The sequence below is a fragment of the Apteryx rowi genome, unplaced genomic scaffold (genome assembly GCF_003343035.1).
Source record: "Apteryx rowi isolate R43461 unplaced genomic scaffold, aptRow1 scaffold_377, whole genome shotgun sequence".
Taxonomy (NCBI): domain Eukaryota; kingdom Metazoa; phylum Chordata; class Aves; order Apterygiformes; family Apterygidae; genus Apteryx; species Apteryx rowi.
This window is the reverse complement of record NW_020450274.1, coordinates 481,550-506,471: the sequence shown is the minus strand read 5'-3', so window position 1 is coordinate 506,471 and position 24,922 is coordinate 481,550. Positions and strand designations below refer to the sequence as shown.

The 24,922-nt window shown below is 38.4% G+C and overlaps 3 protein-coding genes across 15 annotated transcripts in view; all 3 read left to right on the top strand.

Annotated features, from left to right (window-relative positions):
- The window catches only part of MRPS36 (mitochondrial ribosomal protein S36), a 6,613-nt gene extending 613 nt beyond the window's left edge, over positions 1-6,000 (top strand). Inside the window, exons 2-5 of the mRNA XM_026073737.1 lie at positions 490-515; positions 980-1,043; positions 4,321-4,523; positions 5,746-6,000. Coding sequence (XP_025929522.1) covers positions 490-515; positions 980-1,043; positions 4,321-4,523; positions 5,746-5,763 — 311 coding nt within the window. The 3' untranslated portion in view covers positions 5,764-6,000. The remainder of the gene's footprint in view (positions 1-489; positions 516-979; positions 1,044-4,320; positions 4,524-5,745) is intronic.
- Positions 6,001-6,838: 838 nt separating this feature from the next.
- CDK7 (cyclin dependent kinase 7) lies at positions 6,839-24,869 on the top strand. 13 transcript variants are annotated; one of them, XM_026073739.1, is made up of 13 exons: positions 6,839-6,966; positions 7,214-7,273; positions 8,122-8,155; positions 8,851-9,045; positions 10,055-10,122; positions 11,596-11,664; positions 13,333-13,443; positions 14,045-14,163; positions 15,251-15,350; positions 17,152-17,238; positions 18,493-18,642; positions 20,318-20,465; positions 24,344-24,869. In XM_026073739.1, the coding sequence occupies exons 1-13, from the start codon at positions 6,907-6,909 to the stop codon at positions 24,358-24,360; spliced, it is 1,218 nt and encodes a 405-aa protein (XP_025929524.1). In that variant the 5' UTR covers positions 6,839-6,906; the 3' UTR covers positions 24,361-24,869. The 13 variants fall into 13 exon arrangements, with proteins under 13 accessions (XP_025929524.1, XP_025929525.1, XP_025929523.1 ...); XM_026073740.1 differs by lacking the exon at positions 24,344-24,869 and adding an exon at positions 23,647-23,726 and having other exon boundaries at positions 8,866-9,045; XM_026073738.1 differs by lacking the exon at positions 24,344-24,869 and adding an exon at positions 23,647-23,726.
- Positions 24,364-24,922, top strand: part of SERINC5 (serine incorporator 5) — a 51,779-nt gene continuing 51,220 nt past the window's right edge. The window contains exons 1-2 of the mRNA XM_026073736.1: positions 24,364-24,404; positions 24,555-24,603. Of these exons, the coding sequence (XP_025929521.1) occupies positions 24,364-24,404; positions 24,555-24,603 (90 nt within the window). The remainder of the gene's footprint in view (positions 24,405-24,554; positions 24,604-24,922) is intronic.

The following is a 24,922-nucleotide window of genomic DNA, read 5'->3' as shown; positions in this document are numbered from 1 at the left end:
TGGCCGGGCGCGGGCTCGCGGCGGCACCGTCAGCCCCCCGCCGCCCCCGCCGCCCCGGTGGCGGAGGAAGCCCCCGCGGGAGCGCAACGGGGGCCGGGTAGCGCCGGGGCGCGGGGGCCGGGCCGCTGCCGTGCGGGGACTGCTCCGGGGGAGAGGAGGCGCGTTACCTCCTGCTGGGTGTTAACTGCTGCGCTCGTCTTCCCTAGAGGAACACGGGCTCTGCGCTTTCGTTCGTTTTAATTTAAAAAAGCCCTGCGATTTGATCTGTTCCTCTTCCATCGTGCCTGCTTGCTTTCGTCAAGTAATCAGCATAGGTACAGTGCGTCCTGGGTGTTAAATACATTTTTTTTGCTCTCCTCTTACTGTCCAATCGTTTGACCTGCTGCTTAGTTCTCTTCTGGTACAAAATGATGCTGCAGGGAAGCCTGCAAGCTGCACCTTTTGTACCATCCGTCAGGCGGGGAGGGTGCTCGCCGGCATCTTTTTAAGTCACCCCTCTTCTCTTGAAGGTGAAGGTGAGGCATGGAGTTTTTGAAAGAAATGCTTCAAAAATGACTGGCTCTGAATACCAAATTTCTTTTATTTATAGCTTTTTCAATCTTGTCCAGGCAGCTGAACAAACATACAAAAGCCAACACTGTTAGCGATTCTATGGTTCTTGTGCTAAAACTTTGTAATTCCATTTATGCTACTGTGATTCCTACTTCTACATAATCTATGATTGCTGTGAGAAAAGTAAAGGAGCTCTTATCCCTGTGCTGGATACCAGGATGAAGGAATAGATTTAAAAATGAAATTTCTCCTTGGGTAAAACTAAAGCAGAAGTAATAAGTTTATCAAAATGGCAGTGCAGAAAGCAGCACTATATAAGTGGTCAATTAATATGTTATGTTTTCCATTTTATTATTGTGAAGTTAATGTTTGTCTAGAAATGTATTTTTCTCTTCCTGTGTTCTCCCACTATCTTGTCTTGTTCTAGGTAGTCAAGCCACATACTCCCTTAATTAAGTTCCCAGACAGAAAAAGTGTCCCCAAACCTAAACGTAAGTATTTCATCTATAGATACAACTTGCACCACTTTTTTTCACATTGTTTTATGTAAGAACCAGGACACACTTTTACTAACTTGGATTAAATATTCAACTGATTCTGAGCGGTGTTTCTAGAAAATTGCTTTAGTTTGGAGACAGCTCTTTGACGCTTCCATTTCAGACTTTACAACTGTGGGGGAAAAAAACATAGTGTATGCATGTCTTGGTCGAGGCAGATTCCTGAAGATTGTTTTCCTACTTTTGATTTATACACAAGATCCTATTTTTGCAAATACTAATATCTTCTTGAAATGTTTCTGACAAAGTCACCGTGAGAAGCGACCTTGGGTATTCAGTGATGTTTGCAGAAATAATGTTGGATTTTGCTTGGTTCTTTTTTCCCTAATTGAAGTGTGCAATGTCTGTGGCATTTAATATCCTGATTATAGCTGGGAGGGCCATCCCACTCTGCATTTTAGGAAATGTTTTCCAGTGCTATTAGTTAATACTGAGGAAAAAAGTAATTTCATTGCAATCTTTGACACATCAATTTTTATACCTATAGCTATGCTGATATTTACAGGATACCAGGCAGTTATATTTAGATAAAAGTTATATGAGCTGGATGTTGTTTTAATATTCCTTCTGAGTCAATAAAGCATTTGAAACTAAAATAACATGTCTTATGAAGATCTGTTGTATTCTCACTTTTTAGAAGTGATGGATGGTTTTGACTCATTCTTTTTTTGGCTCTTTACCTATGAGATCTTTTTTTCTAATACTCAAATCAAAATTTTTCTGCACTTTAAGGATCTCTTGTGAGCAGAAAGCTTGTTTAGTCAGCTGAAGATTCACTGTTTCTACTGATGCTCGAACACAAAGGATGGATGAAAACATCTGGATTTTAGATTTCAGAAACCTTCAGATTTCACACAATTTTACAAAAGAATTTGAAGAGTGAATATTCTGTAAAGAATGGTTGGAAGCAACTTCAGTTATGCACTTGTATTTTTGGTTATTTTTAATAAAAAATTGTTCAGTACATGAATAACTGTACCACATATTTGCTAGAGTACTTATCCCATGTGATTTAGCTCCAAGTTATTTTATCTCTTAACATCATGATGTACCTGCAGTGCACATCAACTGCCACTTCTGACTTACCGATGGATTTTTCAGGAACTGCTCTTTGTAATAATTCTTGGTCAGAAATCTGTACATTGTGCCTTAGTTAAGTCAGTTGCACCACCTTTCCTGCCATTTTAAAAAACATGTTGCTTACCTCTTGTTCATCTCTGTATCAGAAGTTTTCTGTGAATATTTCTTTTAAGTATGTTAGACCTTTCTACCTTGATCAGGTTCTGTTCCTTGAAAGGTAAATTGCAGTCTACCTCACTTTGCTTGAACATTGTAGCAGTAACAGTATTTCAGTGTACCAGACTATTGCTTCCACATAGCCAGAGCTCTGCAGATCAACACTATACTCCTAGGGACTTGGGTGTTTGAAAGGCCAGCCAAACTCTTTTATTGTATTACTGCAACATAGTGGTCTCAAATGGGGAAGGGAAAATGGTGGTAGAGACTATCTGACATTAAGCAACAGCAGTATAATGTGATACTTCTGAGTCTCGACTTCTTGTAGGTGTAATTGGCTACTGCTTCTATTCCAGCTACGCTTCAGATGGTAAAATACACAACAGAGGAAAATCTTAGGCAAAGCTCTAGACATTTTTGTGGCGTATAAAACAAACTTGGAGAAACTGTTGTTCATGTCTTTCATATATAAGGAGCGTTATTTCTTCTCTAGGAGGAAAACACAAATAGTCCTGTCATCACTAGCCAGAGCTATTAATCAGCTGTGTGTTGTTAGAAAGTTGACAAACAGCTATTTCTTCTGTTTTTATTTTCTGCTCCCTTTGCTTCCTGCTCTAGTTTCAATTCAATAGCTTTCCCCCACTTCTGATTCTGCTCCTTTTCATAGTCTGTCTTCCTCCTCACTGTTTGGGACCTTTCTCTCTGTTCCTGGTCCTCCTGGTCCTCCACCTGATCAACACACAACTTTAAGATACAGCTTTCTCACTGAGAATTTCTGCATATGCCTCTCACTAGTGACTTGCATGAATGTTTGATTGTGTTGCTGCAATTTGACATCCCCATCCTGCCATTGACTCAGACTCGGTATGGCTGAAATGGACTCCTCTCTTCCTTCTCTGTTATCACTGGTCTTGGAGTGGCAGACAGGAAATTTGCCATTTAACTCCTTGCATTCTTCAAGTCATCCAGGACTGCTTTATCTTGTTGCTGCTTATTTTATAATTATATAGTCCTTTTGTCCCAACTGTTCAGATGTTGCCTCTGTTTTGCTCATTTCTCAGCCACACTGGCGCTTCCCGTGGAAGTATTCTGCTTTGTCAGGTGTTTAAACCTTCTGTCCAGAGGCCTGAGTGTTTTTTAAATAAACATATTGCTGTAAGACTCAGTTCTGCCTGGTGCGATAACTATGTATTGCCATTATAAGATCAGCCATGCTGGGACAGACCTAGGGTCCAAAATTCTTTCAATGCTGACTCTGATCGCTGACCTTTTGTCAGCTGTGCTCTGATCCTCAAACTCAGGATGACTTTTCTAATGTGAATTCCTTATACCTAGCTCCTGGCCCACAACTGTAAAGTGTTTCATGCCCTCCTTTGTCTTTGCATTTCATTAACAGTTTGATTGCTGATGCCCACTATGCGGTATTCATTCTGCACATTAATAATGTAATTTGACATGCTGCAATTTATAATATCAAAAATGGGTGCAATACTGAATTGCATCTTGTGGTACTTCATAGTTGCAAGCTTTATCTTTCTGTAAGCATCTACCCCTTTTTCACCTGTCTGTCTTTACAATCACAGTAAACAAAGCCAAATATCATCTTAGTGGAGAAATGTCTCTACATGAACCCCCCCCATACCTTGATGGTACTATATGCTTTTTCTGCAAGTACAATTTCCTAGTGAAAAAGTCTTTGTTAGGGTATATACCGGTTCATCTTCTGTTGCCACATTGGTATTTCTGCCACTCAAATATGCTTTCTTCTACTTTTCAGAATGTTTTCACTGTGCTATTGCTATATTTAACAACAATAAAAATAGGTTGTGCAAGTAGAGGATCTTAATTCTTTTAAGTATTTTTATAAGGAAGAAAAATCAATATTCAGTAACTGGTAACTTTTATTGGCTGCTCATGTGAATAATTTTACAGTCCTAGTATATTCCTGTAAATGGTTTTGCAATCTGGGTTTCAGTACAGGAATCCCTACAAGCAAGTGTGCCATCACACCATGCTTCAAAAGCACAGGAGTCTGTAGGAGGTGGATCACCGGCCTTTCAAAATATTTCACCTGTTAGTAGGGTACAAGGTGCACCAGACACTTCTGAATTAGCAAGAACCTTACCTCAGAAATACAGAAGGAAACTTATGTCAGAGGAAGAAATTGAATACATTCAAGTAAGTTTATTGGTGCATATTTCTATATTTACTTATTTCTACAGGTTCTTTAAAGTTTCAGATATGGTATTATGTTTTAATTTTTGATAACTGTGTACTTGAAGCTTTCACACCTTTGATGCACAATACTCAAACTAAATAGTCTTAACATGCAAGGTCTCTTGCCAACTCTCTACCAACTCTCACTGATTGGTAGCTGGTGGTATCACTGAGTAGAGAGGTATGGACTTAATACACACATGCAGAAAGTTAGCGATAATCATAGCCTACATTAATGATAGTCACTGTCTGTTTTATTATAGCTGTTTAATGTGTAATATGAGTACGTTGGACAGGAGTGCAGAAGTCTGTTCGTAGAATGAAAAATGCTATTACTAGATGATTGAAGTCCAAAATATTTTTCAAACTAATTTTTATAGGTTATTTATTAGTAAGTCAACTCATATTTCGGTTAGTGGAAACATTAAATTTGATTTAAATATTTTCTGCAATATTTGCAATTATAGCATTGTACATGAAAGGCAAGAAAGACCTACTCTGTCCTCTAACAAGATTTTAATCACTGTGTTATTCAAAAAGGGAGCGTGCACAAAATTTGAAGAACTGGAGAGATGGGTCTGAGTTTGAAATAAAAAGACACATAGCTTAGTTAAGTGAGTAGGACATCTGAAGTATAATCGTGTCAACAGAGGAAATCAGTTTTCCTGCATACATGTGGGTAGGGTATTATAATAAGAAATAAAATGAATTATTTTCTGTAGTAGTACACTTCTAGACTTCCTGCCTAAATTTTATAACTGTGAGGTAAATCCTAACAGTTTTGTTGGCAAAATGAATTGAGTGCCTTTTTAATGTCTCATAAAGATTTTAATGGCTGACCTTGCTTTTGTTTTTACCTTGTACCTTGGTATCTGGGTAGCAAAAGTAATTCTAAAACTCCTGTTCACTATGGCAGGGTTTATCAGACCTTTCTAAAAGTCAAGCTTCCCTGGAGTAGGGGAATTGGAACCAGTTACAATTATTGTTTGCAGGTGTTTATCTTTTTGTATTTTCTCTGAAATGAAAGAGCTGTTATTCATTGATGCTAATACTTTGAGACTCTGTGCATGTTCTTTTATAGATTAAAAATCAATGTCTCTATTACCTGTAACAGTGCAAAAGAATATTTGATCTTGATTTACCTTTTTGTAGAATATATTTAACTGTCTACTTTATTTTACAGCGTGGAGGTCCCGAATAAATATGGAAGATCATTTGTTCACCACCGTTGAAGAATGAAGTATTGTATTCACAATAAAAGCATTTCCTTAATGTTGTAAATTATATACTAATAGCTTTAATAAAGCCCCTATATGAAGGGTGAGAAGGTTGCCACTTAATACACTATTAATTTGTGACTGAGAAAGATTTTCTTTTGATGGCTAACTAGCAATTGAATATACTTGATGTCTACACCATTAAAATATTTTTCTAATTAGCCATTCTACAAACTTGGCAATAAAACTGTCTTGAGTTGCTTTCTTTTTCTACTTAAAAAGATTCAGATGTCTCTTCAGTAATAATTTTATAGGCAGGAAAAAGATAGTTATGTATTATATTAAGACTTTACAGTTGTTCTTAATAGCTATGCAACTTCTGTCTGGTAGTGGAATCCAGGGGGCAGTAGTCTAAATTTCAGATCTGAGATTGGGAACAAAATAAAAATAGGTTGCTCTTGGTCTATTTAAACCATTAGCTTTTTCAAGAAAGTTATCTGGATCTGATTAGAGTTAGACCTACATAATGTACCTGATCTCTGGACTTGATTTTTAAGATAACAATAGTATGTAGTCTTTAGCTATTGGCTTTCACGTGGCAGAAAAAAAGTGAGACTGTGAGGCTGGACAGAGTGTGCACCTAATGCAGTTACAGCCTCCTGCGTTAGTAAGTCGTGCTCGTTTTGGCCTAAGCTAATGCACGGGGCCCTAAACTGTGGTGGTTAGGAGAAGCCGCCTGTTCCTCTCCTGCACGTGCCGCAACCCGGGCCCTCGGCTGGTGCGGCGGCTCAGCGGCGAGCGAGGGCCGCCGGAGGCCGCGCCGCTGGGCTCCCTGGCGCCAGCGCCCAGGGCGGCGCGCCCGCACGCCGGGCCTGTCCTCGCCTCCCGCCTCCCGCCTCCTCCTTGGCAGCCAGCCCGGGAGCGCAGCGGCCGCGGCTCTCGCGAGAGTCTCCTGCTCTCGCGGGAGGCGCGGCGAGGAGGGCCGCCGTGACGCCGCCGGTTGCCAGGGGCGGGGCCAGGGCGGGGCGGGGCTCCCCGCCGGGCCGGAAGCGGCGCGCGGCCCGGCGCTGGCCACGTGCGGCCCCGTGGTCGGGGTCGCGGCCCTGCCCCCTCCCCCGGCGGCGGCGATGGACGCGCGGGCGCGCGCCAAGCGCTACGAGAAGCTCGACTTCCTGGGGGAGGGGCAGGTGAGCGGCCGTTGCGGCCGTTGCGCGAGGGCCCCCCGCGGCGGCGGGGCGCGGGTTGTGGGGGAGAGGGGCGCAGCGCCGGGCTCCGGGCAGGCCTCGCGCGGGGAAGGCCGCCCCGCGGGGGCGCCGGGCTGGGGGCCGCAGCTGCAGCGCCGGGCTCCGGGCTGGTGACGAGGCCGCAAGTGGTGCTTGTAGCCAGCCCTGCTGCTGCGGTCATGCAAGCAAGGCCTTCTCTTGTCTCCCTTAGTTCGCTACTGTCTATAAAGCGAGGGATAAGAACACCAACCAAATCGTGGCTATTAAAAAGGTGAGCGTCCGAATATTTTCCCATTGTGTGGTCGAGTATCTGTTTGCTCTTGCCTGCTTAATGATTTCTTGGATGGATTTAATGGGTAACGGGGGAGGTTTAATTTTTAATCGTAAAGCACTTTGATTAAATGGTCCAAATCAGTTGTCTTTAATATTCTTCTTCTGAGAAGAAAGAGTAGTTTCAATCGTATTACATTTCCGAGTTTCTTAAGGGTTACTTGGTCTGCAACTTGAAATTTAATTTTTTTGGCAAATGGGTATATCTTTTAAAGAAACACACGCTTTCAGACTTCAGGTTTTATTAGTCCTTGATAATGACTTACTTTTTCAATTCTTTCTCTTGCTGCCCCTTATTTCTTTCAATCCAACTGTGTTACTTCTGAATAAACTCTTTGGAATTGATGGTGGAGAAAATACTGACAAAAGCAATCTTAGGTCTGCGACTTAACTGTTTGAATACAATTGATGAAAATGTGTTTGTGTTGTCAGAAGTTGTTTCACTTCATACTATCTGAAGACATTACAGTAAGTTTTTGTATTGAAAATAAGTCCAGACTGTCAGTTACTTTGACTTTCCTGGGAAGAAGCTTGTCAGTCATGTAATTTAGCTTTGTGACTACAAAGCATCTTATTCTGCCAGATTGTATTATGTCTCTTTTCAGCCATCATGAATGTTTTTAAACTTGCATAAAAGCTAATGCTGTGAAATCAATTTTCTCTATAAATAAATAAGTCTAGTTTGTTAAGCGCTTTGTGGTACTAAAACTCATTTTGTCTTAGAGGAGTAACATTAAGGAATTTATCCACTGTTGGGTCCCATAAATAATATGAAACATTTCTTTTTAGATTAAACTTGGACATAGATCAGAAGCTAAAGATGGTAAGTTTTTAACAAATTTATACTGCATAACTTGTGTCTTGTTTGCTTTGTTTCTGTAAATTCTTGGGTTAATTTTCCACATCATAACTTGGCTGAGAAAAAATGAGCTCACCTCTTTTAGTGTTAGGCTTAATTCCACATCTTGTTGTTTTCCCACAATATCATAATCAAGGTTTTCTTCCCAACCTGGAGGGACAACAAAAAGCAGCAGAAATATCTGCATATGTAGTATATGTCTAAATGCGAAGGCTTAACTGGCGAACTACTCAATTTAAGAGAAATACAAACATGAATAAAGTGTAGAGTAGTGCAAAATAATTATTTCATTAATACACAGCCAAAATCACAGCTAAATAAACTAATTTACATTACTGAGTTTAGAATACCTTTTTGCATTGGTGTTTGTGTGTATGACAGGTGAGAACATTTATCTCTGTTTTCGGATGCTTCACTTGCATTCCATTTTTTTGTGATTTATGCTGAGACAAAAATTAATAAAAAGATCTTAAACTCTTGACTGTATGTGGATTTGTTTGTTGGTTTGTGTTGAAAATCATGTCCATGGAGCTGTATCTTTTTGATCGTGTGTTCTGACCACCCACATGCTTTTAGGTAAGGATATAGTAAGTAAAACCCACAACTCTTGGTCTTCTCTCACCGCCTGTGCGGTGTGGTAAAATTTTGTATGTGTCCAGGGTGTTGTCTTTCAGGGATCCTGCATCAGGCTGCCTGCTTCCCAGTGAAACATCTTGGCTCTCGGCTCTTCCGTTCCACCCTTGGGGAAGAATTCTCAAAGAGAAACCGAGTGCCAATCCCAGAATCTTCCAGATGGGCCAGCTGCCACAGAGCCATGATCCACCTGGTCTGCAGTGGACTGATGTGCTTTGAGGGCAGTTATTACTTCTGGCCTATAGAATATTCAGCTATAGTTCAAAGATGTTTTTAATAACAGTGACCTGGATCATGTCTGGTCTCCCTGTGTTATCTGGTAACATAAATGGCATCTTTCTTTCTGAATCTTGGCACTTGCCCACCTGAAAGCAAACATAGTCTGCTTGATTCTAAAATAGGCAATTAAAATAGGCAAAGCAGGAGTACAGAGTAATCCACCTAGCTTTGCTCAAAACTGTGGTACAGTCTGATGTGTTAAATCAGATCCAGAGTTTGGGAGAACAGGTCTGCTGTTGTTCAGCTCATGCATAGCTGAAGCTCTTCTTAGACAACATACCACAGGAGTGCTGGTTTGCCAGTCAGGTAAGAGCCACCTATACTAGCATCTTTGAAGAATGAATTGTTACCTTTCAGTAATCATGGTTTGATGCAGTACGGTGTGACTGCCAAAATGTACCTCCCAGTCTCTTCTTTATAAAATCCAGCTCTTCTAGGATTCGAGCTAGGTGAGTGGGTTTAGGCCACTATACTTCTATGCCACAACACAAGAGCATGGTGTACCTTATTAAATAATCCTATTTTAAAAAGAAAAGAAATACTTTTTTATGAAGCTTGTCATTTTGCGTCCCTTTGGAAATGAAACACTTTGAGGAACTGATATTTGCAAGATGCACCTTTTCTTTAAAACAGAACTAAAGCTTACTATAACCTGAAAATTAAAGATTTTTTCTAAACTTATGCTAAAACTTCCCCTTTTTGCCAAAAGGGGGCATATGTAGCTTCATAATGTAAATTTTCTGACTACTGTGATGTAGAACCTACTTGCTCTGGAAAAAGTATACATCCACTGCAGCAATGTACTTCAAAAGTCACGAACTGAAATCAGTTTTTGAGCAGAGAGGAAGCAGATTTTAACAGCAAGTCACAGAATAAGAGATTTCTTGTTTGGAGTTTAATACAAAGTTTTTGATTTTTTGTTCCATCTCTGTCATCTTTCTTTCAATGTAGGAATCAACAGAACAGCCCTCAGAGAGATAAAGTTGTTACAGGAGCTAAGCCATCCAAATATTATTGGTGTAAGTAAAATGAATGCTACTTCTAGAATCGGTCCTTGCATACTGTTCATGCAATTTCACACTGAAATTTAGAATTCGTTGTGTCATGACAATGCTTCTTAATTCTTATTTTTGCTGTTTCTCAAGTCCATGAAGGGCAGTAAAACAATTGTTACTGCAAAGCACCAATTTCAGTAATAAAGACAGACTTTTTTTCTCTTGAAATCCTTTTACTTTTTACTAAGTGAAAGATAATGATGGGGAGAATTGTGGACGTTTAGATCACCAGATTTTGCATCTCTCTGATAGACATGCAAACAAGTGCAGTGCTGCATTTACCTGGTGATTTGCTTCGTGTGGCTCTGGTAACTGCTAAAAGCAGGCTTTCATAGGCAGTGGAAAAGTGGTGTTCATGTGGCTTACTAGGTTTTAATGCTGATAGTTAAAATTCTGTGGGCCGGAGCAGTACCTGTGCCCTTTCAATTGCATTTTAGTTTGATTTACAGGTACAAATACTTATCTGGAGCTGAAAATACTTTAAAATTTGCTAACGTAGATAATTTGAGACTTTTGTCAAATTTGCAGAGGGAGAGCATGAACACCAGCCCTTGCTATTATAAACTGCACAAACAAGTATTTTGCATTTGAGTAAATCACATGGGCTGTCATACTGAGAGTCTAAGGTATGAACCTCACCATGGAGGATCTATCTTCCTGATCTTAGAAGTAGAATACCAGGCTAGATGGTCTGTTGGTCTTCCTCAGCATCACAGTTGTGTTATCTTAAATTAAAAATTGATTCTACCTTTACACTGCTTAAGAAAGGATTATTTGGATATTCTTCAAAGAGCTTTGTTTATCCTTGAAAGCTTGTTACAAAGATGAATACATGCCTAAGAGTATCTTTGAAAGGTAGCTGGCAAGCCCAACACTTAGGACTTCTACATACTGCATATTTGCAGAAAACATATGCAAAGCAGAATCCACGAGGAAACTTAATCTGCTTTAAAGAGTAGTAGGAAGTTGGTAGAGTAGATGACCTCAGTAGAGGGCAAGGTGTGCATTAGAATATCTGTTGTAGTTAACGTGATAAGGTTATTCCTGTTTTAAAAGTTTCTAACTCCAGATTTAAAGAAAATCCCAAATGGAAGGAGGGGCAATTGTAAAATGTTATTATCATACTTAATGGGATTTTTGGAGACTGAGTTAAGCTAAACTGAGTAAAAATTTTCACGTTGCAAGTGGACAAACAAACATAGTACAATTTCTCAAGGGTTGTATAAAAGAAAGTCAGTCAAGACAAAACTGAGGTGTCAGATGCTCATGCTGTCCTTTAATTATCAGTTCTTCCCAATAGGTAGCTGTGTCCCTGTCCCTGCTCCTCTTCCCTCACCCACCCTAGCAACCTGAAGATCTACATGCAGATTAAAATGGTGGAGAGTTTTAGAAAATTGGAAGTATTAGAGTTCCATCATGATATATGTTATTTTCCAGCTTCTAGATGCATTTGGACACAAATCAAATATTAGTTTGGTGTTTGACTTTATGGAAACAGATCTAGAGGTAAGATTGCATCTCTTAACATCTTTTAAGATGTCTGTTATTTCAGTGTCTTCAAATGTTTTTTGAAAATAGTTGAGGCATCTTTCTTTGACAGGCTTATATTTGCCTATGTTTTAGAAGAGTGACTTTCATTATGTAAGTTGAGTAAAATCATACCTTAAAAATAGTTTGACAATTTTCATAAGTCCTCAGCTGATAATGCTTTTAATTTTAAATACCTGGTGTCAACATGATTTTCTCAAGAAACAGATTACGCTGTCTTCACAATGTTAGTTCTTTGGGACTCCAATCATAACGTAGAACCTCAGTCATGGACCAGGATCTGAAGGTGCAATTTCCAAGAATACTAGTACAAAATATGTTCATGTAAGTGTGATATTAAAGTATACTGAATGGTGAGCTGATGATACTAAAATCACACACAACTGAACATTCTTCTAAATGTAACAACAGTAGGTATTTGAATGTCTGAATTTTACTGATGTGTCATTCTTAAAGACATTAAGGTAGTTTGTCTTTGCAGAAGTCTTTGTATTGGATATTTTGATACAAGGTTCTTCATTCTGGAAGACTTTCCGAGATGACATTTCATGTCAGATCTGTATCTGCACATATTATCCATACTCTGGACTGAAATAAAAGTAGTTGTTAAGCTAACTCATTACACGTATGATATTAAGCATTGGGGCTAGCATATAAAATATTAAAAGAAAATGTTGACAGGATTACTGAAACCAGAGAAAGGCAAGACTAAAAAGGTTAGATCACAAAACAAGTTTTTGCTAATAAAAGCTACATTGCTTTGTAGACTTGCAAAAGGATTAATTCGGTTTGATTAGTAACTATGCAACATTTGGAATTAAGGAAAATACAGTTACAAAGAGGAGTGAAGTGCTTTGTACCACATAATGCTGTGCACATAATTCAGAGTGCTTATTTGCATGGTGATATCACTCAAAGGCCATCATTTGAGACCACAGCCTGTTGTGACTGGCAGCATACATGAAACTCTTTGTATAGTCTCAAATAGCTGTTTTGTAAATCTCAAACAACTTAAAGCTTGGGAATGGCTACTATGCAGCTGCAAGATAATATTAACAAGAGAGTCTCAGAGTAGTGTACAAAATATTTTAAAATAGGATGTTTACATAGAATTTTAATGTCAAAATCAATGAATGTTGACAATTTAAATAGCTTTATTAAAACATAGTAGCATGGGCTACTCCATGCTATATCTCCAGGTTGTCCTGGAATAGAAGAGGGAACCATTGTATTTGCAGAGATTAGATGCTTAGGCTATGCAAGGAAAGAAGGAAGAAGTGGGAACATAAATCTGCCAGTAAACATGAAGAAACTGTCCTTTTTAAGTATACAGCCTTGTCGTGAAAGCTTGGGTATTAGCCTGGAATTGAACTGAAATGATAAACTTGTGTTTCTCTCCCATTTTCTCAATTGCCAGTTATGCAAGGTTCACATAGGCTATCTGGACTCCCCATTTCAATTTCTGATCTTCAGAATAGATCTATTTTTCTGGAGAAATGGTGAGAATAGAGAATACGTGGTTTCCAATTCAAACTTTGACTTAAAGTATAAAACAACTTGAGCTGAAAGAAGTGGAGTAAGATAATTTTGCACAATAAGCTTTATTATCAATCTAATACTTTACAGGTTATTATTAAGGATACTAGTATTGTGTTGACACAGTCTCACATCAAAGCATATATGCTGATGACGCTTCAAGGATTAGAATATTTACATCAGCACTGGATTCTACACAGGGTAAGCATGCACTGAGAGCCTTTATGCCTGTAACAAAATTGTGGCATTCAGTACAATTTGAGTCTAACAGCTGATTTTGAAGCTCATAGGTTTTTAGTCCATAAGCTCTAGTGCTAGCTGTTATGGAGAGACAGTAGCAGTACCAGAAATGTTAACAGTTATTGATGGGGTTATCGTTTAGACATATATTTATATAAAGGATCTAAAATTAGATGACTTTGGCTAGCACTGTTACTGTATTAAACTGTACTAGTTCCATGATTTGTGCTACAGTTATTTGAAAAATTATCAAGGTCTTTTTATTATTCATTTGGCAACTATGCAGTAATACAGAACTGTTCTTCCTCCAGCAAAGCTAAAACCAATCTGAAGGCAGCTTTTTTAATTTCTGCAATTTAAATATCAAAATATTCAGGTGGGGGTGTCAGACTGATTTTCATATATGTTTAAATACTTGACACCCCCCCCCCCAGGTGAATTTATGATAGAATCAGAAGCCTGCCTTTTGGAATACTGTTATTACAGACCTGCTGGGGGGTTCATTATTTGTCTGTTTTTATCAATAGTAAAATAATTCATTCTTTGCTTTCTATACTGACAGGATCTAAAACCCAATAATCTGTTGTTAGATGAAAATGGGGTTTTAAAATTGGCTGACTTTGGCTTGGCAAAGTCTTTTGGAAGTCCAAATAGAGTCTATACACACCAGGTGGTAACAAGGTAAGAAGTATTCTACTTCGGTTCCTAGGTATTGATTGTGTAGCTGTTTTGTATTGCCCCTTGAAGCATGTCTTGTTAAATTAGCATGTGCAATTTTGATACCTAGCTCATGTGACGACGCCATAGTGGTGAGAGCCTCATAATGGACAATACAAGAAAGCACTGTTTGGCAAAGTTGTAAGAACCAGTAGAATATATATCTATGGGGTTGTCGTGTGGTATGGTTTTCTCTTGAAACATGGAAATAGTATGTAGCTGCCTATAAGCCTAACTTTCAGAGCAAGACAACTGTTACTTTCTGTTAATCATGAGACTAGAATCTTGTTTGTATGTTAGTCACATACTTATAAGACAGGACACCTCAGCAAAAGCTTGAGCTCATTACAGTATTTTTATTAATGTTATTTATGGCATGTTTGTTTAAGGAACATACTCTTCTAAAAAGCAGAGGACTGTAAAATATGCAAGAGAGATCTTTTTGTCTGGTGTAACGCTAGCACTATTCAGACAGAGTTGGAGTATTTTTACACCAAATAGGTGGAAATGAAAGAGTAGTTTCAAATGCAGTAGGCATCAGATCTTTGTGTTAAACTTTGATTGTTCTTAGGCACTGGAAGTAGCTGCTCTAAATAACTATTGTCAAGATTCATTTTTGCACAAAACTTATCTCTACCCTTAGGTGTGTTGCTATTGAGATTTTTTGAAAGCTGGAACGAATTTGTTTTTTAACTTAGGTTTTGTTTCTTGAACACTTTTTTTTTTTCTTAATTTGCTTTGTAACATGCAACTCTGTTAAATGTTTTTCCTTTGCACATCTGCAGTTCAGTTGTTTGATAATCAGCTCAGCTGAAACTATAGTTGATTTGTGGTAACGCTTGATCCTTTTTGTGAAGAAAGCACAGTTTTGCTCAATCTTTCTTAAACAAAACAAAACACTTTGTAGGATAGAACACAGGTCTTCAATTTCAGTGTCTGAAAATACACAGGCCAGGAGCAGTGTCTGTTTTGTAGTTCTGGCATTGCTGCAACATACAGCACTTGACGTCAGGAAAAAGGTCACTTTTCCTAAGATGATTTTTCTTTTCAGGTGGTACCGAGCCCCAGAACTATTGTTTGGTGCTAGAATGTATGGTGTCGGTGTTGATATGTGGGCTGTTGGTTGTATTTTAGCTGAATTGCTCCTCCGGGTAAGTCTTTAAATGCAAGCATTTGTATTTGCTCTTCTTCAGGGTAATGCAGTCCTTACATGTGATCTTCAGTAGCAGCAAAAGGAAGTTAGGCTACTTGTTAGGTAAGGATGAAGAGGGGGGAAATTTTCCTAAAACTTCCTAACTGTAAGGAAAATGAAGTTTTGGAGTAGACTGAGGTTCCTCAACTGTTGAAGTCAGTGAAAGTCTTTAAGAATAGCTAGGCAAACAATTGCAGCAAGCTGTTAAAAGTCCTGCCTTGGAGAAGGTCAATAAAGTAGACAGCTCTTCCAGTCCTGTGAGTGTTATCCTTTCACATAGCTTCCCATCAACTTTTATTTGTCACCTTCCTGGAAATCTGACATCATAGGTGCGTGCACACTCTATTGCTTATACATTATTCCCAATAACTGGGAATAATTATCACTGATACATGAACTGTGGGTGATTTGTAATGAGTGAAGGATGTGCTGATGTTCTGCCTGTGCTTACCTGGCAATACTAGAATAAAGCTGAAGGCTAACATCAAGCTTCTGCTACAATGTCATTCCCAAGTAAGGTGCACAGATGTAATAGTCCTTAAGTATGTTTTACTGGAGTAAGCCATTTGTTATGTGGCTCTTCGAAGAGGAGATGAAAATATGAGGTGGGGAATGGAGGACAGGTGTATGGACACAGCTAAAAGGATAAGATAGCCTTCAGGATAGTATATAGTATATCTTCCAGGAGTAAACAGATTATGCTTGATTTCTGCCCGGTACTTTAAATGTTTGTGTGGCTATGTGATGAATCAGATTAGGAAATTGGTCTGACTGACAATATCTAGAAATATGTCTTTTTCCTTATTCAGTTTGTCACACAAACAGGTATGCTCGTACAATTCAGTTGGCAGTTCAGAAATTGAAATGTAGAGGGGCTGTTTAAGCAGCACTAGTAATGTGTACACAAGTATGGCATTAGACCTTCTAAAGTTGGATAAGCTCAAGGAAAGTCAGGAAAGCAAATGAGAAATAGCTGCATTCTGTGGAATTCTTCAGTTTCTTACAAAGCAGAAAATGTGCTACGGTTCACAGCCTCATCGGGGAGCTTTACAAAAGCATTTGATGTTCAAATGGCCTTCATTGTATCAAAATCTAATCACAGTGCCTGTTAGGGATGTTCATTATGCTCTTCCTATGCTAATCTGTTAAATACTGCCTCTAATTCTTCCTAATGTCACTTCTGTTCAAAGTCTCTTTTATTTTGCATTGTGGGCCTGATGCGCAAACTACAATTTAAACTGGACAAATATCCCCTTTTTTCTGCTGTCTGCCTAGTTTAAACTAGACGTGACACTGGTTTTGCAGTTTCTCATGTAATGGGTCAGTACCCTACCTCATGTTGTCATCTCCTCCCATCAATCTAATTGATGTTTTTGTAATCCAGTCTCAATTCACTTTCAGTGTTTCAAATATAAAACCTAACTTCAGGTTGTAAGTGTCAGAAAGATCACTGTGACTGACAGAGCTTAAACTGGCAACTCTGCATACCTAAACTCTTTCCTCTACCACGTTTAGTCATTCTACATTAACATTGTGGTTATTTAATCTTATATTTAGTTCTATTCTATCAAGTCACTGACACCAAGCCTGGTTGCAAGAAGCTTGCAGAATCTGTCGAACATTCAGTGCACCTCTTTGTGGGAAGCCAGTATACAAAAATGTTTTGCTTATAATACAGTTATGAGTGGGAATTCAAAGTTGCTCTCTAGAACTGAACTTCAGAAAATAATTCAATCGGAAATTCTGTTGCCTTCTTCCAGGTTCCCTTTTTGCCAGGGGACTCTGATCTTGATCAGCTGACAAGGATATTTGAAACACTGGGCACTCCAACAGAAGAGCAGTGGCCTGTGAGTCCTTTAGTTTAACAGATTGACATTCATTTTACTTTAGATTCCTCTATTTTAGTTTTAAAATTAAATTAAAGGGCATACCAGGATATTCGAGTAAGTTTTCAGAAGGCAGATGCCTGATCTCACAAAGTAGAGAACAAGCAGCTGAGATTTATAGTTTCTCTTAGCAAATCTATGATTAATATGGCAGTGTTGTTAGCACTGGGTAGCAATAACAAAATTTGGTTTCCCTTCTTCATGTTTTCGTGGTTTCCCGTGGCTAACTGTGTGAAGTAGTAGTGGTTGCTTGATGTTCTTGACATGCTTGATCAACTTGTCTGCTTTAACTTGACAGGCTTTAATCATTTTCAAAACTGAAACAATTCTGTGTTGTTGTGCCAGGATTCTAAAAGGAACACATGAAGTTTGGGGGGGGGGGGGGGTTGTTTGACCTGTCCATGTTTGTGGGAGAGTGAGGGACAAGATATAGGTGGGAAAAGCAGAAAATGCAACTACAACAAAGATGATGGATTCTAAAATTTGCAAATCCATGCATTTCAAAATTTGAAACTCTTCTATTCTAGAATAGAAAAGACTACACTTTTTTTTACTTCAATGTTAATATTTTATTTTGCTTGTAGTCATGACTGAATTGTGATGACTACAGGTTTAAAATACATACTAATGTTTGGATGGAGACATCCAAATAGAATGAAGACAATGGGAGTGATTTGATAGCTAAGTGGGGAGGGGAAAAAAAAGTATGCGATTCATCTGTTGTTAACTGCTTGACATGTTTTCCTTTCTCACCCCTTCCTTTCCCCCCCCATCACAAATAAAAAGTTCAACAGTTCTAGATTTCAAAAGTAGCTGAAAACACTCGGAGGAGGGCAGTATATTATTAACTTGGAGAAAATGCAAATAGACTTTTGTGAGCTCGCAAGAGAAAAACTAAAGCTAGTGTTACTTCATTTGTTCACACCCATTCATACTTCCTTTCTTTATTAGCAATTTTTCCTTTTGTATTGGTCACTAGTGAAGCAAGGGAAAGAGAGATCATTTAGAAAAGGAAAGTGTAAAGCAACTGTAACAATTACAGAAATGTCTTTACGAATTGCTATTCCTACTTGTTTTACAGTGACCAAGTATTAGCAGGGTGCTTTGAAAGATAATTTGCTTCTGCTGTGAAAACAGCCATGCAAAATGATTTCCTGTGAAAACCTGAACTCTTTCTTAATGTGAACAATGTACATGCCATTTTTGTCTTTGTAGGGAATGACTAGTCTTCCAGATTATGTCACGTTTAAGTCCTTCCCTGGAATGCCACTTCAACATATCTTCAGTGCAGCTGGTGATGATTTGCTTGATCTTCTGCAAGGCTTATTCACATTTAATCCTTGTGCTAGGGTTACAGCTACTCAGGTATAGTAGACTTGCATTACGTCCTAATGTTCATTAACCTACTGTTAATATCAGATAAATGTGTTTTGAAGCTAGTAAGCCAGTTTAGAAATGAAATGTCACATAGCTCTGTCTACAAAATACTAGAAATATTTTGGAGGTGTTTTATAGAGAGAATTCTGAAAGGCATGAACAATGCTGACCAAAAATCTCTGTTCCTAGTGTAGTCCAAAGGTAGGAAACTAAAAGGTGTATGGGTCATGCTCTTCTGACAGCTTTAAAGCTTTAAACTTAAGACTTAACCTAGCATATTTTACTCCATTTTTAAGATTTTGTCATCCTTAATTCATACAGTCTTCTTTTCAGTTTCATTTAAACTGTTTTAATCCCTCTTTTACATGAAATTTGTAGTGATTTAAAAAAAACAGCCTTCTGATCTGAATATCCATTTCTATTATACTCAAGTAAAACTGATTCCAATTTCTCTACTTGTTGGTGAGGAGAAATGAAAGACTCTGAACTAAAAATCTTGCAGAATGTTTCAGTTCTGGTTCAGAATATGCTTTCCTGCTGTGAGGAAGATGCAGCAATTGATTGTTTCAGAGCTATAGTTCTGTCATCTTCTACTGCTACAGAAGCATGCAAAAAGCAGAGCTGCTGCGTTAAGGGCAATACGCCTTCACTGCTTGTTAGACAAAGTAGGTTTCAGACCTGAGAATTAGTGCATGCATTAGGTATCTTTTTACTAAAAGAATTTTTCGGAGTATGTTCGGGGTTTTCTGGTAAGAACTTTCAATATAGGTTTCCAAGCAATTAGTTTTGGTATGCATTGAGATGCCTTCTATACTAGTTCATATGTATGAAGTCATTTTACAGGCCTAAAGGCTTGTAGTGTGGTCACTTGAATATTGAATATACATGATTATTCTAGTGTTTTAATTGGTAGCACCACAGCTTAAGGCAGGAAAGAACTTGCACTTTAATGTATTGGCTTGATTTATAGCTGGCATTGAATATGATGTAACTGGCATAAGTCAGACTAATGATTTCCTAAGGGGCTACTTAGCCTCTTTTCCTTAACTGCAGTTTATGGAAGCTGTGGAGTTGCTAAAATTTAAAATAGTATATATAATTCCACTTCAGGAAATTAACCCTGCTTACTTGTGCTTGCCTTGCACTCTACTTCAGACTAGACTTTTCTTACTGTTTACACTGTAGGAACAGCACAGTTTAAGAAATGTTAGGGAAAGACCCATCTTGCAAGCTACTAAGACAGATGGTGTTCTGATCCTGAAAGACTTTGGATATATTCTTTAGGATCTTTTAATCTTTCTTTTTCTCTATTTTTCTCCCTTATTCTCTTATCTGTCTATTCAGAATGTAAATTCTTCAGAGCTGAAAATGTACTGTTTGTGCAAGACCTCCAGCAACGGAGTCTAGAGCTTTGTTGAGATGTCTGAGTACTAGTTAACTAAAGATAATAGTACACGATTATCTATCCCTTGGCTTCCAAATCAGGCCAAGTGCTATGGTGGCCATGAAATCTTGAGTTGCCACAAGGCTTTCTTCAGATACAAAAGTACCTAAGTAGTTTTGAAGTCGCTACAAGTGCTTTATTTCATGTTAACTTCTTTATATATGGTGTTCTGATGCTTTATACTAATTACTTGATTATCTTTCTTCCATTATCATTAAGGCATTGAAGCAGAAGTATTTTAGTAACCGACCAGGACCCACTCCAGGAAGTCAGCTTCCAAGACCCAACTGTCCTGCAGAAGCTCTAAAGGAGCAACAAAATGCACTTTTAAACTTAAAAAGGAAAAGAACAGAAGGAATAGATCAAGGTAACATCTTAATGTTTCACCTGTTTTATAGTAGCTACAAACTCAGTAAGAATGTGGTACTTCCAGTGTTTCAGGGAAAAAAACTGTCCGAATTGGCACAGCACCAGTAGAAACCCTGTAATGACTTAAAATTTAGGATAAATATTATAGGCTGAGAATGACTTTTTCATGTTTTAACAGATTTGGTACAAAAAAGGCACTTTTATGAAGCTTAGAAAACTATTTGTTAAGAGAAGTGTCTAATTTCTTTAATTTCTCTAAGGGAGTGTGGTAGTACAGAGTAAATTATAGGCTATTATTAGGTCCTTCAAATTTTTCTATGAGAGATCTTACTGAGGTGGAAATAGCTTAACTTTACATCACTTAAGCAAAAAAAAAAATAAAGGGGGAGATGTGATTCTTTCTTTTGAATGCAGGATTGGAGAATGTAAATAAATTTCAGAAGTGAGATTCCTGCTATCTTTCTTAGACTGAGCAAGTTAACTGTTTAGGCAACTCTGAGTAAGGTATTTCTAGGCATGTTTTTCTGGCTCTTTTTAAAAGSGAAGCCTATTCCCTAGCTTTTACTTCTATATGGAGCTTCCAGCCTTCCCCAAATGGTAGCATGTGCTCCATATCTTCATGGTAAGAAAAGATCTGAGGGCTCAAGACCTGTATTTGACATTAAATTAGTCATACCCTCTAGTAGAGAGGCAAACATCATTTTTTAAGCCTGGGGTTGGTTGTCTTGACAGCAGGGATATGCCAGATAGCAGCTGTCAGGATAGCATCAGCTTTCTGTTATTGCCAGTATGAGACTCTGCTCTGGTACAGGAGTGACAACCTTTTGGAATGTAGATGCTTCTGTGAAAATATGTTTCTCGTTGAGTTCAGAGAGACAGCAAAAATATCAGCACTTAACTTATAGTTTAGTCACCTTGACCTTGACTGACTCAATGCCTGACACAAATGACAAGTAGAATACATTAGCTCAGTAGCTTAACTTTTCATTGAGATGAAAATTTTTAATCAGATGATTATTTGTATGCTCTTTGACCTCAGTACTAAGGGTCAGCTGACATGCAGTAGCTTGTTAAGTTATCATAGCTTAGGAAACAAATTTAAGCTCTTTAGTTCATTTTGCAAGACTGTAAGAGAGTCTGATTAGTATTTTGGAGTCCATGCCCTAAAATATGCTTGTTAACAAAAGGATAAGAAAGAGGARAAAATGATTCCCCAAGTTCTGAGATTTAACACTTGAAGTTTTGGGTTTCACAACAACTGGTTGTGAACACTAATTGGTTGGATGTCTTTCCAAGAGTCTCATTTTCAACAAGGGGAAATCAGACTTGTGTGTTAAATGCCAGGAGTTTTGAGCTTGGATATAAGTAAGGCGTTTAGCAAGTCAGCATTACTTCTTGAGACCTTTGAGTATCAGTATGAAAAGCAGTATCACTTCCTCTAAGTGCTTCTTCAAGCGCATCAAAAAATCCATTATGTTCTGTTATTGCCTTATCTAGGCTGGCAGAATCTGAGGGTCTCAAAGGTGGATCTTCTAGTGCTAAAGGACACTAAAGAAGAGAGCGAATGTTACACCTAGCAAATCTGCTGCCTAGACTTTATTTAACTTTCTTTTATGGCATTATTGTCTAAAGTTAAAATTCTAACATACTTTGGTTTGGAAGAGCAATTGTGCAGTCTTTTTTTAAATAAAATTTGAAGTACAGGTTCTTTTTGATTTACTGCTATTGAAATGTGAAAAAAAACATTTCAAAGAAAAAAAACCGCATCCCTAGAAATTCTGTGGCTGGCAGAGAATCTTCACAGTACGTTCTCTTTCCCTCAGCTCTATTGAGGTAGCACTCGGGAACTTAGCAGAATGGCTTGAAGTGTTACTGCTGTGTGCCTTCTTGTAAAATCTTGGCAACAGGGACTGGCCACCAGGAGAGAGAATTTATGCAGTCCCTATGAGTGCTGCTTTTCCATAAGATCAAAATCCTGCAGCCTCTGGGGTGTGTTGCACACACTTAAATCTGCAGAGGCTGCAACTTTTCAAAAACCAACCTGAGGTAATAGTGCTTACAGTCAGGGGAAGACTTAACTAGATGGATGACTGCCTGTGAAAAGTATTAAGCATATGCTTCTAACTATTCCTAGCACTTATCAGTGAGGTATACAGGGACACTGATGCTATGATGACATCACTGTCTGTCTTACCACTTCTGGAAAACACTTAATCTAAAGCAGCACTCTTCCCAGGACACCAGTTTCCAGTCCTGTTAATCTGCATTTCTACAGAGACTTTAGTTGGTGAAACAATATAAAAGATATGGCATTAAACTCTTTCCTGAGTTAAAATAGGATAGGAAATCTGTGTAATCTTGGGGCTGTTCTACCTTGGCCTGAAAAAAATTCATGTCTGAAAAAAAATTCAGTCCATTCATATCTAAAGTTAAGAACTTGTCTTATTTGGGCTTTCATTAAAAGCTTGTGAGTGTGATTCAACTGCAGTGTATTTTAGAGGAGGCCTCTGCTTATAGGGCAGGCAAAAACGGTAGAATACTTCCATAATAAACTTCATATCCAGCCAAGAAGGCAGGTGTGTTTAATTCTACCTACATTATAAATAGTGTATGGAGAAATGATATGACGAGGTGGAATAAAAGCAGAAAAGTGCCACTGCCCTGGTCATCTCTACAGCTGATACTAACAAAAAGAGGGATAAAGAATGATACAGAGACTAAAAAGGCTATTATTCTTGCAGACAGCATATTGCTGGGCAGTGACAGCATGTAATAAAGATCACTAAGAGTATATGTATACTGGGGGGAGGGGAGGTTAAGCCTTAGAATAGCTTAGAATACCTTTTTCAGGTTTAAAAATAGAATTAACTTGCTAGCTTTTTACACAAAGAGAAATACTTACAGATATCCCAAACACAGTTAACATTTAAAGGTATTAGAATTTGAGACACACATGGAATACATATACTAAGGCAAGTGGGCTTTGTTTCTAGCACTCTTTCATAGATTTGTTGAAAACAGTCATCATGTACTGCTGTAGCAAACAGCATTAACTGGCTCAGAGTGCATGGATCTAAAGAGTAGTTAGTACTGAGTAGTTAGTACCAAATGAACACTAAAACCTGGAGGAGAGGACTGAACCCCTTTGCTTTGGTAACAATGTAACTTACACTTTTCAGGATTGCCCAAAAAGTTGATTTTTTGATTGCTGTGGATGGTGGACGAAAATGAGTGATCAAATGACCAAGTCCCAACCATTGAGAAATGCTGTAACAGTTACTGGAGGGTTATTTTGTAATATTTTCATATGTAAAATGTGAATTCAGTACTTCATTACTGAACTTGAGGTTTCATTAACCCTACTTCTTTTTTGAATAAAAGTGTTTTTAAAGAAAAGAACAAGATTCCTTTCTCTGATTTGCTGTCTCATTACTTTGACTTATGCTTGGAGATAGTAACTCTGTCAAAACTGCTTGCTGACTACAGATTTTACACAGGTTAACTTAGCAGAGCCTTTACACTGAATGACATGCTATCCTGTACAGATGTCCACCTAAGGAGGAAACTTGCAAGTAGAGCCTTCTCACCTGGAGCTTAAGTGTACATGTGAACATCTGCCAGCCTATAATAGATGTGGAAAAAACTGTATCATTATAAGGGAAGGGCAGGATGCTTTTCTGTTCCAGTTAATATGCCAGTGTAATAACAAACAAGTTTGCACATGCTCTCTCAGCAGATGTCTTTAGACTTTTCAAGGACACTTCTACTTTATTTTAAAAAAAAATACGATGCATAGATTGAATGTGAAGTTTTTTTCAGACTTCAGTCTTCCAGGAGAAGTGATCTGAGAGCATGTAAATACTGTTTCCTTCACAGCCTCAAGATTGCAATAAGGGATGGAGGGAGATCCAGCTGGGAAAGCTATACCAGCCCTCCTGTCAACCTGTGGCTGTTGAGCATTTCATAGTGCAGATGCTGGGCTCAGCTCTCTTGCCTGATTTCCAACCTGGCTGTGCTGCAAAGTGACTGCTGGGTAACCAGACTTCTGCAGTGGAAAGAAACAAGCCAGTAGGTGCTGTTGATGTAGTTTAACTGCATGCCCACCCCTGTTGTGCAGTGGATCTCTGGGGCACCTGGTGAGCCATTGCTGTTTCCCACCTGTGAGCTACTTTCAGTGTTCTGTTTTCTAATGTGGCAAGTGTCTTGGCTGAAGATTATTGAGACTTGTAGAGGAAGAGCAACCATCTTATTGCTCCTGTGTGATACTTCATTTGACTCCTACCTTGAGCCAATGTGAAGTATATTGGCCTTCTGAGGGAGAACAGTTACTAGACACTAAATACCCTACTGTGCTGTATATTTGTTGTTGACAATTGAAAATTAAATTCCTACTAAGATATAATAGACTCTGTAGAAAAAATGTTTATCAAATAACTTTGATTATAGCAGTTTTTA

What these genes read in the sequence shown, in the direction of transcription:
- CDK7 (XM_026073738.1), top strand. Translation starts at nt 6,907, where the DNA reads ATGGACGCGCGGGCGCGCGCCAAGCGCTACGAGAAGCTCGACTTCCTG. An exon ending in TGGACTGATGTGCTTTGAGG is followed by an intron (nt 9,046 to 10,054) that starts GCAGTTATTACT and finishes CTTTCAATGTAG; the next exon opens with GAATCAACAGAACAGCCCTC. An exon ending in GCCATCCAAATATTATTGGT is followed by an intron (nt 10,123 to 11,595) that starts GTAAGTAAAATG and finishes GTTATTTTCCAG; the next exon opens with CTTCTAGATGCATTTGGACA.